This window comes from Oryzias latipes, chromosome 16 (assembly GCF_002234675.1).
Source record: "Oryzias latipes chromosome 16, ASM223467v1".
Lineage (NCBI taxonomy): Eukaryota > Metazoa > Chordata > Actinopteri > Beloniformes > Adrianichthyidae > Oryzias > Oryzias latipes.
In genome coordinates, this window is record NC_019874.2 from 4,369,304 (window position 1) to 4,382,808 (window position 13,505).

The 13,505-nt window shown below is 38.5% G+C and overlaps 1 protein-coding gene across 1 annotated transcript in view; it reads right to left on the reverse strand.

Moving 5' to 3' along the window:
- ube3d (ubiquitin protein ligase E3D) overlaps window positions 1-13,505 on the reverse strand; it is a 32,403-nt gene continuing 18,898 nt past the window's right edge. Inside the window, exons 7-10 of the mRNA XM_011484858.3 lie at window positions 12,872-12,980; window positions 11,693-11,850; window positions 9,008-9,146; window positions 1-1,824 (exon numbers count right to left, since the gene is read on the reverse strand). Coding sequence (XP_011483160.1) covers window positions 1,804-1,824; window positions 9,008-9,146; window positions 11,693-11,850; window positions 12,872-12,980 — 427 coding nt within the window. The 3' untranslated portion in view covers window positions 1-1,803. The remainder of the gene's footprint in view (window positions 1,825-9,007; window positions 9,147-11,692; window positions 11,851-12,871; window positions 12,981-13,505) is intronic.

Here is a 13,505-nt window from a genome sequence, read left to right on the forward strand (position 1 = left end):
TTTTTTTTTTTACAATTAACGTAATCAAACAACCCAAATCCGAGTCTTTTCTCAAACAGCAGTTTTGCTTCTTAATATGAAGTTGTTTGTGACTGTAAATGATGCTAGTCATTTTTTGTTTAAAATATTTACTGTAGACATCAGTGGATGCAGTTTAAATTTTTAATGACATAAGAGCTATGGAGGTTTTCAATGGTTCTACTATTCGACTAAACTCATGGACTAAGCAACATTTGCCAAAGAAGAGCTTTGTTCTTAACAAAGTGGTCTTGATGGTTATGTGTTGTGGGAGCTTTAGTAACAGAATGTCACCTGAATCTGTAAAACGCTCTTCCTACAGCAGATATTCCTTCTGTTAGCTGCCACCCATCTAGCTTTCTGTGCATGGAGTCACTGGTTTCTACTTCTCAACAGTAATAAGTGTAAAAGGTTTTTATGATGAAGTGTGAGGATTTTTGTGGACGGATTTTCTATCAGACATAGTAGTGATGAAAGCATTGGTTTATAACTGTCGGAAAAAAATACAAATGATGTCAAAGCAAAGCCTTTAAACAGTATAATGGCTTCTAGGTTTTTTAAGAATTCTTATTTAGATTTTTTGCAACTTGAGCAGGTGTGCAGGATCTTTCATTATGCAACTCAAGCAGATACAGTAACTCATGGAGAAATAGAAAGAGGTGCAAACTATCTAAAAGACAAAGAGATGAAGGAGGAACAGCTGATGGCATAAAGATTATTTGATAAAAAGGTTTATTAAAAAAGAAAACTACAAAGTTTTTTCTTATTAAAACAAACAAAAATGTATTTGGCCTTGTTCAGTCTTTTTTTTGCAACACTAACAAAATTCAGTAAAAAAAAACAACAACTCTGCACCTGAACAAGTTTAGCTGCTAATCAGACATGTGCAGAGTGCAGACCTGACAACTACTGTAGCATTTGACAAGTTAGGAAAAAAAGAAGACAAAGGAGGCCCTTCACTGTCCGGCAGCTCAAATTATAACGAGCAGGAGTTGGAAGCATTTCGTCTTTTCAGCTCCCAAGTGCTTACAGAGGCAGTCACCAATGCAGCTGATGTAAGACGCAGGCAAACATGCTGCAGATCCCAAATGCTGGAAACATGCTGCTGGCATTAGCCTTGAAAATGAGGATGTATTTTTTGAAAGAACTTTTGTTTCGATGGCTTCTCTGGTTTTACTTTGTGCAAAGTATTGTATTTTGTAGCTGATTTAATCTCTAAAAAGCTTTGAATATGATAAAGATTTCCATCTTTTAAGAAAAGATGCAGAGGATTAATGTCCCACTGAGACATTAGTCTTTTTTCCAGAAGATAAATTATATCAATTACCAGAAGAATGCACAACAATTTCACAATTTTGAAAAAAAAAGAAAAAGTGTTTTGATTGTGTGGGTATATTCTTCAGTCATGCAGCCTGGTAACAAAAAAGGGCAACCAGAAACTATGGTTAAAGAATCGAAACAAGACTGAGCATGCTCTCTGCGTCTTTTTCTGCTGCAAGCTTCCCTGCTGAGGAATTCTGAGCTACAAACAAGTCTGAGAGATTCCTCTCCTAGATGTCCTCTTAGTAAAGATCTGCTAAACAGGTTGAGCTGCGTGGATATTAGAGGGTGCCTTAAAAAACAAAAAATATATGACGCTCTGTTTATGTCCACAGTGCAGCTTTGGCTTGTCCTGTTAACACTTTTATAGTTTAAGTTGTCTTAAAGTCCTTGGATCCATTATTCGATTGGCCTTTCCAGTGCAGGAGTGCTGTATGGAGTCCCGACTGGCTCTGTCCTCCGACATCACAGTCGCAGGTACGCAACCTGTATAGAAAAACAAGTCAGCAGTTACTTCAGCGTTTTCAAAAAGGAGTAAAATGCTTTTTTTTTTTTTTTTGCTTAACAGCTCTCAAGAGAGGGGTAAGCCAGAAACCAACAGACTTCCCAGATTTATTGGCTTTTAAATAGCCAGAAAATAATAATAATTCAGGTGGCAATGATAAAATCAACAAAAACAAAAAAAAAAAAACACGTGTTCAGACAGAGCCCAGAAAGGAAAAGCCGGCTTGGCCTTGTTTCCTCCATCTCTCCAGCTCCATCTGCTTCTCCTGGGTGTTTGCCTGCTGCAGACAATGCCTGCACTCCACTGAGGGCTCCATACAGGGATGATGGATGGGGGCATTTGCCTCATTCAAGGCCCTGTCTTCTCCGTCCCCCGTGCCAGTGTCTGCTCGCCGCTTAAGCATATCAACTGTAATTCATACAAATGATAAGAAATGGCCTCTGGAGGTGAGCTCCTGTTAACAAACATTGGAGTCCATGAGAGAAAAGACGAGGCCGGATGAGGAGAGAGGAGTGCTGAGGCTGGACAGTCAACTGGTACATTCACGTTGTGACTGGGTTCTTCTCAGCAGTGAATAAATAAATCACTCTAAAATACGATGACCAAGCCAGCACACTTCAAATATCAAACAAACGGGATTTTATTGATCCCATAACAATAATCAAAGACTGAATTCAGCTGATTCTGGGAGAATCTGTTGCCACCACTGTACCCAAGACTACTGTCACCACACCGGGAAAAGTTCACTCATTATAAAAGGCTTAGACCCTCCCACAGGCCAATTAACCAAACACTTCCTTAAAACAAGTTCCTGCCTTGCAACCTGGAGGATTCTTAAACATAACTCCAAAATTACAAATATTTAACAACAACAAAAAAGATAGTAACAATTGAAATACAGAAATACGTTTAAAACAAAATCAATTAGACAGAAAGGGGAAAAAAAATATCAAAAAACGACATGTGATGTCACTTCCTGTTTGCCGTGGATATATATGCTGATGAGTACAATACTCTGGTTTGGCTGTTTGTTGAGGGAAACTTAGACGGGGAGTAAGACTCTCTTTAAAACCAAGTGTAGAATTCAACAAAATCTGAAATGTGAGTGATTTGTTTGCCTGGATGTGTGCACGTGAAAACTATAAAGTGCTACTGGGCTGGGAGAAAAGAGACACACAAACAATTGAGGCTGGTGTTCAGGTGCCGTCCTGCAACCTGTGACGCTACTTTGTCATACATGTACACACATGTACACACACCCATCTGAAGGTCACATTTTCTTTTGACCAGCACAAATAACAACTGCTGCTAAACCATCAATATAACTACTGATAGATTAAGCCTTTGTCACATGATTTTCTCTGTCAGTGTTCAAGTCATTTACGCCTTCTAAGCAACTTCACTCATTGATGACTTTGGAAACCACATGTGTAGTTTATTTGTGTTGATCATTATGCTCTCTGAGGGTTTGAATCACAAAACGCTGACAATAACAACCAGTCTTATAAGATTATGTTGGTTTAAATAAATGTTATTTTAGAATTTGGTATAAGTTTTAAAATATTTTGTATGTTATTTTTACAAATCATGAATTTCATGACAGTGTAAAATGCTGGAGAACTGTATTTTGTCTTCGAAAAAGTATTCACTTTGTAAATACATTAGTGTTGTCTGGTAAAAGGAGTTCTTTAGTCTTTAACGCCAGGCGCCAAATCTATTATCACAACTCTTCAACGTTGGCATTCAGCACGCAGAAAATGTCCTCCGGTGTGAAGAAGCAGATTGTGTGGAAAACAGAACATGTTAAAAAAGCAGTTCAGCAGCTATGAGGACTGAACGAGTGCAAATCCACCGAATGAAAGCATCTGCAGCTCATCCACCATCACAGAAATGAAACTTCCCTTTTCACTTTGACTGCAGTTAATGGATATTGCATCCGCAGAAATTTTAATTAAAAGAAGATGAAAAAAATGAAAATTACGTTTAATGAAGTGGAGGCGATGAGAGGACATTCGAGTTTAGATGAAACCATTAGTTTAATCAAAAACAGTTTATGTACCACTTTTATTTAATTGTTTTAATATTATTATATAAGGAAGTGTTTGCAAAGATTTTGCTTCTGTGTTTAAATGAGGAGTCACAACATAAGGACCACTAGGTAATAAAATACCTCTTTCTTTGACTCCACAAAATGAAGGAATTCATGCATTTTGTTTAATCACGAATCACAAAATATTCCCAATAAATAATAAATGTATGTACTCATAAGTAAAAGCAGAAATGTGATGAACATTGTGACACCATCTGCTTTTTTCAGGACTCAATTTGACCAAACAGAACCTCCTTGAATTCTTAGTTTTAATCAAATAAGATGTTACTTGCTGTTCTTTTGGGTTCAGATATTTCTGTATAATTAAATAAAGATTTACTCTGTGTGCTAATGTAGACCCACCAGCTTGTCAGATGATTTCTTTTTTCTTTTTTGGTTTCTTTATAGAATGCTCTGGTTTTAATCCCTCACAGTTTGCTCTTTATTCTGTAGAACAGGAGTGGGCAAACTACGTTAACTATTTAATCTGACCTGCCGAACTGGAAGGAATTATATTTATTATCCTTATTCATGTTTTACTGTCCCTATAATTCCGGCGTCTACCCATAAATTGTGTACTATAAATACATTGACCTTTATTTAGGTGCAGAAATGTATTCTGTAATTCTTTTTAGGAGTTTTTCCTTACTGCCAAGGGGGGTCTAAGGGCAGGGATGTCCAGTTTAGTTTAGTCAGTTTAGTTAAAGTTTTAGTAATATCCTATTGAATTCTAGATTCAAGATTCAAGATTCAAAGGGTTTATTATCATATGCACAGTAAAGAAACGGGTTTCTCTGCACAATGAAATTCTTTCTTTGCTGTCTGCTCCAAATGCCAAACGTATAGAGGAAACAAAACAATTCACTCACATCATGCACACAAAAACACAAGATGTCGAGTGGCAGTTGTAAAAGTGCAAATGTGCAAAAGTGACAATGACAATAGCAACAATTAGGATAAGCAAAGGTGCAGTTTGTTTTTCCAGACTCCAGTCAGCTGTTACTATTCTTGTTCTATGCATTTATGATCCTTTTTGATTGTCTGTTTACCTCACAATTACCGGTACGAAACCCATTGAGACAACTGTTGTTGTGAATTTGGGCTATACTAATAAAATGGAATTGAAGTGAATTGATCCAGTAGGAGCTCTCCTGAATACCTACGTTTTGAACCAGCACTTCAACCATAAACTTCTTTCAGCCAGATGACCGATTTCCTCTTAATTGATTTCCCAAACAGTCTCAGTTTGGCCTAAAGTTACCAGGCTGTGGTCCGTCTTGTGTTTTTCCGTATTTTATTATTTAGCACAAAAAACTTGTGAGTGAATCCATATCTCTGAAGATTTAACCCGATCCCATCTTGAGTGCTTCCCCAGAAACACAATCGATTAAAAGGTTTGACGGTATTTTCATAGCTCAAACTTGCAGATTTGGATTCTTTAAATACATTTTGGGCACTACACTGCAAGAGCTTTAATAGAACCTAGTACCGGTAGTTTTTTCTTTTCTTTTAAAGGTGTAGTTGCTTCTGTTGAGAAGTTGTGCCCCTCCTCACCTCTAAATCTGCTGGTATCTCACCCAAATACCGTCTCCGTGGGAACAAGGAGGAGATTAATGGGGTGAAGGAGGGTGGGAGGTGGAAATGTTCTGTTGTTTCGGGGGACAAAAGCTCCTTGTGAGCTGGATATGATTTACACTCCATTACTCTAGCAGCTGCGGGGGGTGGGGGGGTGGGGGCAGTCGAGACATTCCACAAGGCAGCATAATGATGGGGTTTTGACGCACACTTTGATCTGTTCATAAGGACCCACACAAAAGAAAACACACAGACGCACACCCTGATCAGGAATGCTACCTGCAGATAATAACAGGACAGTGAGGGCTAAGAAATAGTGTCTCCATGTGGGAACAAATGCACATCTTTTAAAATGTTTAATACTATTTCTTCTTGGCAGGCATTTTTATTGGGTAAAAATGGAGCAAAGATGTTGCTTTATTTGTGAAAACCCAGGCTAGATGGGAACCAAACAATGTTGGAAAAAATGAACGAAGAAATCATCTAAAAAAAAAAGCCTATTGTCTGTCTCAAATTCATCTCAAGCTGTTCTCAATTTAGTTTCCATTTGTTAAAAAGTAATACAAATATAAAGCAACATTGTGAATTGGTCCACCTGAAAACCCCAATTGTGACTACTTGGTAAAAACAAATGTAAAAATAAAAAAAGACCGCAAACAAATGTGAATAAGTTAAATTCATGTAAAATTGTTGTTAATACCATCAAAAATGCTGTGCCAAGTTTGCATATTTTCCCACATTCTTGCATTTTTAGGTTGTTGCTGATCATATTTGGAATGTTCAATCACCATGATGTAATTTGAAACTTCAGATCATTGCCAGTAGTTACCACCTTTTGAACAGTTCCTTTCCTCCTCATACTACATTAGGATAGGGCGATTATAAATTCAAGATGAGCGATCTATTGCAGAACAGAACAGCCCTGTGGCCTGTTATGGTACTGCTCCTCTAAAGACAAATGACACATTGGTCCAAATAGGGCTGCAAGATATGAGGAAAACTTGCGATACTAGTGATCAATATTGGAATGACGATCTAAGTTGCGGAACATGAACAAATATCAAAACAACCAAAAACTATTTTTTCCTTTTCTCTGCAACAGTTTAAATAAGAGTGGACAAAACTTAAATTATACTCCAAAAGCCCAAGGTCAACGTAGGAGGCGAACATCTAACATCAAAGGGCTCCATCTGACTGGTCAAATGCATAAGGGGATTTAATTGATTGGTTAAATACCTCAATATGCCATAATATTGTTTTATCATCTTTAAGGTGACCATTTATTGGAATTTTTGACATATTTTGCGATATACTAACTGCGCACCTCGATATTGCAATAACGATAAATCTGCGATTCATTGTGCAGGCCTAGGTCCCCCCAGGTCAGGCTGTGTGGGTGTGTGGGTCCCGTCGCCTGGGGTGCTCCTGGAGTCTCCCCCTCTCTCCTGGTCTGCCTGGTCGGGCTGGGGAGGACCTGTTTCCCCCTTACGATCACATGGTATACTTTGGCAGCGTGCACGTATCTCCACCACCATGTGCATGTGCACACTGTCACACTGCTCCCTGTCTGCTTTATCCCTCCTCCTAACCCACAGTGTATTGATGAACAGGTAGGTTCCTCTCATCTTAGTGTCAGTATTACACCCATGGATGTAACATTTGTCTCTCCAGCAGATCTAGCATAAATGTTACACAGCTTAAAATAATTACCAATTCAAATGAGCAACTCTGCACTTGTATCGCCTCACTTCCTCCCCCTCTCTTTTTTTATCTCCCCCCGTTAAAAAGTAATAATGCATACTTCGAAGGCCATTAACCCGCTTATACCATGGTCACTTATAAAAGAAATAAATATTTACCAGTTTTTAGTCCTTAATTCTTGTTTTTTTTCCAATTTGGACCGCTTTTCCCACAAAAAGCGGACTATTACGTGGCGCGGCGTCCGCGTCGCGCCGCACCACCGCTGCAGTCAAGATTCGGCGATATAAAGCGATATATTTATGCTGATCTTTCCGATGGGTTGAATAAAGCATCAGTTCAGAGAGAAAGTTCACCTCTTACCGCTTGTTTTTGTCCAAATGATGACGCTAAAGGTTGTTTTAAAGAAGCCGACGCAGTGATACAAAACATTTAAGCTAGGTGACCGGAACTTCTTTTTTCACCGTACGGTTATCCTGTGCTATATCCCTTTTTAATGCACACCCAGTAGCCAATCAGAATCGAGTATTCACCCGGACCATGGAATAAACAAATATACACCCTGGTTTTCCGAAGATACATAACCTCTTTTTGTAATAGTAAAACCCGTCCAACACAAAAGGCCTTCAGCTCCCATCTGTTTGCTCAGTTGTTGGACAGAATAAGTAAAAAAAAAAAAATAATAATAATAATAATAATAAAAAATTGCGATTTATTGTGCAGCCCTTTGTCCAAGAATTCTGTATATAATCTTTAGTGTGAAACACGCAGACCAAACGGCTCCTTTGCCAAAGATGAGAGAGATAAATGGTTGTGCGGCTCAGCTTGCCGATGAGTAACACTGAAGGAAAAGCTGAGGATCTGTGAGAAGGGACCCGTCCTCACGGCTTTACAGGGAAAACAGACATATGCGGGATTTGTTTGGAAGGAACGGAAATGTCTCATTTAAAAAAGAAAAAAACCTTTTCTGGAATTAGCATAAAGCAAACAAATTCAGCAGATAAACGTGAATGCAGGAAGTTTCTCTCAAACATCTGTCGACCCTCGAAAAAGCCTTAAGATCATCCCGTCCTTCACAAATTTAACTCAACCTTTTCTCAACGTCGGGTGAATTCAGACTGGACACGTGAACCAGTTTGTTTCTCCTGATAATCCAGAACAAACGTTCACTTTGAATACACCCAAGCGGACCAAAAACTGTTCTTGGACCCATCTTTGGAGGTTGTCACGGTTTGTTTTCAATCGGACTGAGCTTCGGTTCGTTCTAAGATTCCTCAGTCTGATTACAATCCGTTCTTGGAGCGGAGCAACTGAACCAAAACGGCCAGCGTAGCCGGTCGTCACGAGATATAAACAGATTAGGAAAGGACCAAAGAATGACAAATGTAAAGCAACGATTGTCATTTTAACACCGCAAAAAACACTTTTTTTTGGGCCTAGAGAAAATAAGTGTTGTGAGGAGAGTTGAAGTTCATACTTTCAAAAGTTTTTTCTTTGCTTTCCATACAAGAGTTCAAAACGCATGGACAAAGTTAAAAAAAATCTTTTGTTAGTCCCCCATAAGAAAGATTGCGAATTTGATCACTAGAAGATCAAAGGTTAGTTTTAAAATTTCTCAAGCGAAAGAGATGAAAGACTCAAAAGTAAGTGAGGCCCGCAATGCCTGCTGGGTAAAACAGCAGCTTGTGTGGCCAAAGTGTATTTTGGTCAAATATTTTCACTTTTTTTGTGTCACTATTAGAAAATAAGCAGAGAAACGCGGGACTATGAACCCTCTCATCATCAGTTGGTAAACATCTCACCTCGTAGGACCTCATGCAGCGCATGGATGAAGGAAGCTCTGAGTTGCTGTGATTGATCACCCGCTGCAGCTCCTCACAGACGCTCAGCGGCAGCACCAGGGGGTGTGCGATGATACTCGCCTCCCAATGAGAAACAACCCTGAAAGCAAAAGCACGGCTGCCCTGATTAACTGCATCTCTGACAACATTATGCAAACAAAATGACCCCCCCCCCCCCCCCCCCCCATAAACACTTTGAGGGAACCTTATCTTTAAGCATTTGTCTTCAGGAAACTTTATTTAAATAGTCAGTAAAAAATAGCAAATGTGGGTTAATCCAAAACGAAGAAACACATCTGTGTGCAAAAAAGCAATGAAACAAGATGGGAGACGAACGAGGAAGAGTGAAGGGGAGCAGAAAGATGGATGCTCTGTCAGTCAGTGATGTTGATCTATTTGTTTGGTTGACATTTAGCCATCTGTGAGCTTCAATTTTGAAATGCTCAGAGTCTTGGCACAAAAAATATCTTATAAGCCACTTCAGATTGGAGGAAAGGTTGAGCTGCAGAAAATGTAGCTGCAATTTGCATATTCTAAACAATTCTTTATGAGTGGAAATAAAGGAGTCAAGCGGATCACTTCTTTCCCTGGACTCAATTTCCACCTTCAGACTGGTCTGTCGGTACCTGCAACTTTTACTCAACCTTAATCAAGTCTGGGCCATTAGTGACGGGAATAATCCACTCAGGCCCCGGCTCACTGCTTCTCTGGCCAGTTATTGGCAGTTTAAACAACACATACTTCAACTTTCCACCGCAATCATCTCTGAATGACTGTCTCTAGAATAAGACGGCCATCAGCTCCACAGGCAGAAGATTTAATCTGTCAGAGATGAGTGATGAAAGTTGCATGGAGATTTTTTTTTTTGGGAGATGGAGGGATTGACTAAATCGGCAAAAAACGTGTCTCTTAAGGAAGGTCTTGGGTGAAATGTTGAAGCCCCACCAGGCCAAAGATTTGATTCTTATTTCAACCAGATGTTCAAATGTCTGTTTTAAATAAAAAAGAACTGAAAAAGAAGGCGACACATCGAAAAGCACAGAAACGCTGAACACAAACAGCTGAAATTAATTTGTCACTTCGGTGGCGAACCCTACAAAGAAGAAACATGTCTAATAGGACTACATCCACACTTGCAATATATCTTGTTTTGTTCCTCCTTAAGGTCTAAACTTTGCTCATCCAGGTAAGACAATAATGTTTTATGTTGGATGTTAACATTTTAATTTTTTTTCCAAATATTATTATTATTTTCAAATGTTTTGGTTTCAAATGGATTCGTTTTTTTAACAAAACATGTTGTTAAATTTTGGTCTGATCAACTGAAATGATCCCATATTATAATACTGCCACCACAACCAATAAAGGCATTAGTAGGTCTTTTGTGTACCAATCTTTATCCGCTACTTCATAAATACGTTTTACTTTTTTAATTAGGAAAATTGCAATGATTTAACCCTTTAAACCTGCTTTAAGCTCTCCTTTAAATTGTATTGTTTAGATTTCAAGATGTGTTACGCAGCGTGATGAAACATTAAGAATGGTAAAAAAAAAAAAAAACTAAGGTACCGGTAATCCGTTTATTTTATTTTTTACCTGCTTAAAACAAACTAGTAATTGTACCATCCAGAGACTATACCATTTTCTCTGTAAACAGTCTTTAGACCTTGTCATGTAAGTAAAAAAGAAGCTTCAGCTGGAATTAATTAATCCAAATCACCCCTTTTTTAGGCAATTTAGTTTACAAACTAGTCCTCTAGTATTAATAGTTGTATTTTGTTTCTCTATTGATATTTTTTGTCTTCATTGTTAGACTTTTACATTTCTGTTTACTGAATTTAAACATTTACTTTTGCACCCACCTATAATAAAAAAAATCCCTTTTTTAAAACATTTGTTAGAATAATGTTTTGTTTTTACTGTTTGGTCAAAGGAAAGGTTTGAATTGAGTCCTAAAAAAAGAAAACTTTCCATTAATTTCTTAAAATTGTAATTTTGTTAATTTTACATGTTCATGTTTTTAATGCATTGACATGCAGAACATTTAGCAACTTTCCTAACAAAACAGCTCTAACTCTCTGAGACAGAATAGATCAAAAGGAAAACTTAATGGCAGTTAAACTAGAGCAGCTTGAGAGTTGAGTTAATGACAGATTCCAGTCATTTGATCAGTAAATTCTATATAGCATGAAATCCATACTAAACAGGAAAACAACGGGGATTAAAAAGACTTGTTTTGTCTCTAATCTCTGTCAGTCAGCTGGTGGGCTTGGTGAAAATGGAGGAAACAACCAACTTCTGTGTTCTGTGTTTCTGCCTGCTGGCTGTATGACTGAGGTGGAACGGGGGGCTGTGGGTATGTGTGATGGGGGAGACTCTTATTCAAATGATAATAATAAGGGTGGGGGATTTTGGAGTGGAGTTCTGCCTTACCAAACATGGAGAGCAGTAAATTAATTTTCTTTTCTGGGATGGGATCAAAGTACCTGGCAGCATTTCAAACATTTAGTTTGCAATTAGGCAAATTGGACAAAACCATTTCTACCATTCACAGAACAGAGAAAGAGCTGAATAAGCTAACAGATAAAAAGGACAAAAAAAAAGATTGACTAAAAGGCTGCAGATGGGCAAAGTGTCCAAACTCACTCTCTTTGTGGGACGTCTGCATCTGAGCAGGTGATGTAGAGGAGTTTCAGGGCTCTGGCAGCTCGGAGCGGTGAACTGTGAACCGCAGAGCTGCTGTCATTCCCGACGCACTTCTCTGGGACTGAGGCAACGATGGAGTCGCTGTTCAGCAGCCAGAGCTGCAAGGCAAGCGAGATCATGGAACACGCAATCAGTCCAGCACGACATTTAGATTCAATGACAACAAAGCTTAGGTTACAGTCACAATGTTTCTTGCTGTTAAAGGGTTCTCTTGATGTTTTGTGACAAAATGTGTTTTAGCTTTGGAAGATTAGCCTCTTGTGTGTTTATTAAGAGTGGAAGCAGTCCAAGAAGTGTTTGGAGGGAGAGGAATGCTGAGTTGCATCCTAGGAACACCATATACCCACTGTGAAGCATGGGGGTGGAAGCATCATGTTACCGGGCTGCATTTCTCCAAAGGCAACAGGACGACTGATTCGTATTAATGAAAGGATAAATGAGGCCATGAATGTGAGATTTTGGACAAAAACCTCCTTCCATCAGTAAGAAAATTGAGGATCCACCAGCATGACAATGATCCAAAATACATTGTTTACATAAAAAAACCATATCAAGGTTCTGGAGTGTTTTATAGCCACTCTCTGGATCTCAATCCAATACAGAATGTGTGGAGGGAGTTGGAAGTCCATGTTTTCCAAATACAGCCCCAAAACATCACAGCTCTTGAAAAGATCTGCATGGAAGAATGGACAGAAATAGCAGCTACAAGGTAAACCTGCTGAAGATTTACAGGAAACCTTTGATCTTGGTCATTAACAACCAGGATGAATTTACATCAAGTATTCAGGTGAAACTTTGTTATTGACAAAATATTTATTTACACAAATTCTTTAAAAAAAAATCATACAATTGGATTTCCTGGATTTTTTTTAACATTCTGTGTCTCACAGTTTTAAAGTGTTTCTATGATGAACAGTACTGACCTCTCTTCTGTTTATGTGGGACAACATGTAAAATCAGTGCCTGCTAATTAGTTTTTATGTGTGCGTGTATGTACTGTATGTGTGGATAGAAGTACATGATGTAGATCTTCAAATATTTCCCACATAAAACCAAACAGCAGGCCACGTCATCCTTTAGACGAAACAAAGTTTATCTTTAATTCTTGATGGTACTTACGAGCAGGAAGGCATTTCCGTCAGGTGTTTGAACCGAGAAGTGGAAAGTACTGAGGGAGTTTGACAGGTTAAGCAGTCTGGTTGCTATTGTCCTTTCAAGGAAGTGAAACCTGCACCAAACAAGGTTCAAGTTTAGTCATTTACATATAAATCACATCTAAGAAACACTAAGATGATTAAAATGCATAATGACAAGCTGCCAAACAGTAGTGCTCTTCAGAATCTGGAACACCTTAGTCATATCCTCTTATAAGACCCTTTGCGCTACTGCCCAACTATGTAGTCCAAAGGGGGCCCCAAATCTGGGTCTCCCTGTGCTTGTCCCCAGCCCCGATAAAATCCAGGGTTGTGTCAGGAAGGGTATTATGTCAAGCCCTGAAAGGATATGCTAAAGGGTGAACAACATTAGTCATTATGACTGAAAAACCTTAAAGGCCTACAACGTGCTATTCTAAAGCCTTTTATAGTAAACAATATCCATGTATATAATAATATTTTACCTTTGGCACACAAAAGAATACATTTTTAATGAAATATTAGTTATTTTCCTGAGTTCTTTTTTTCTAATCTGTAAAAAAGGCTCAATCTCTATGATTCTGGCTTTCGCTCCTTGTGTGTTGTCCCATTTCATGACG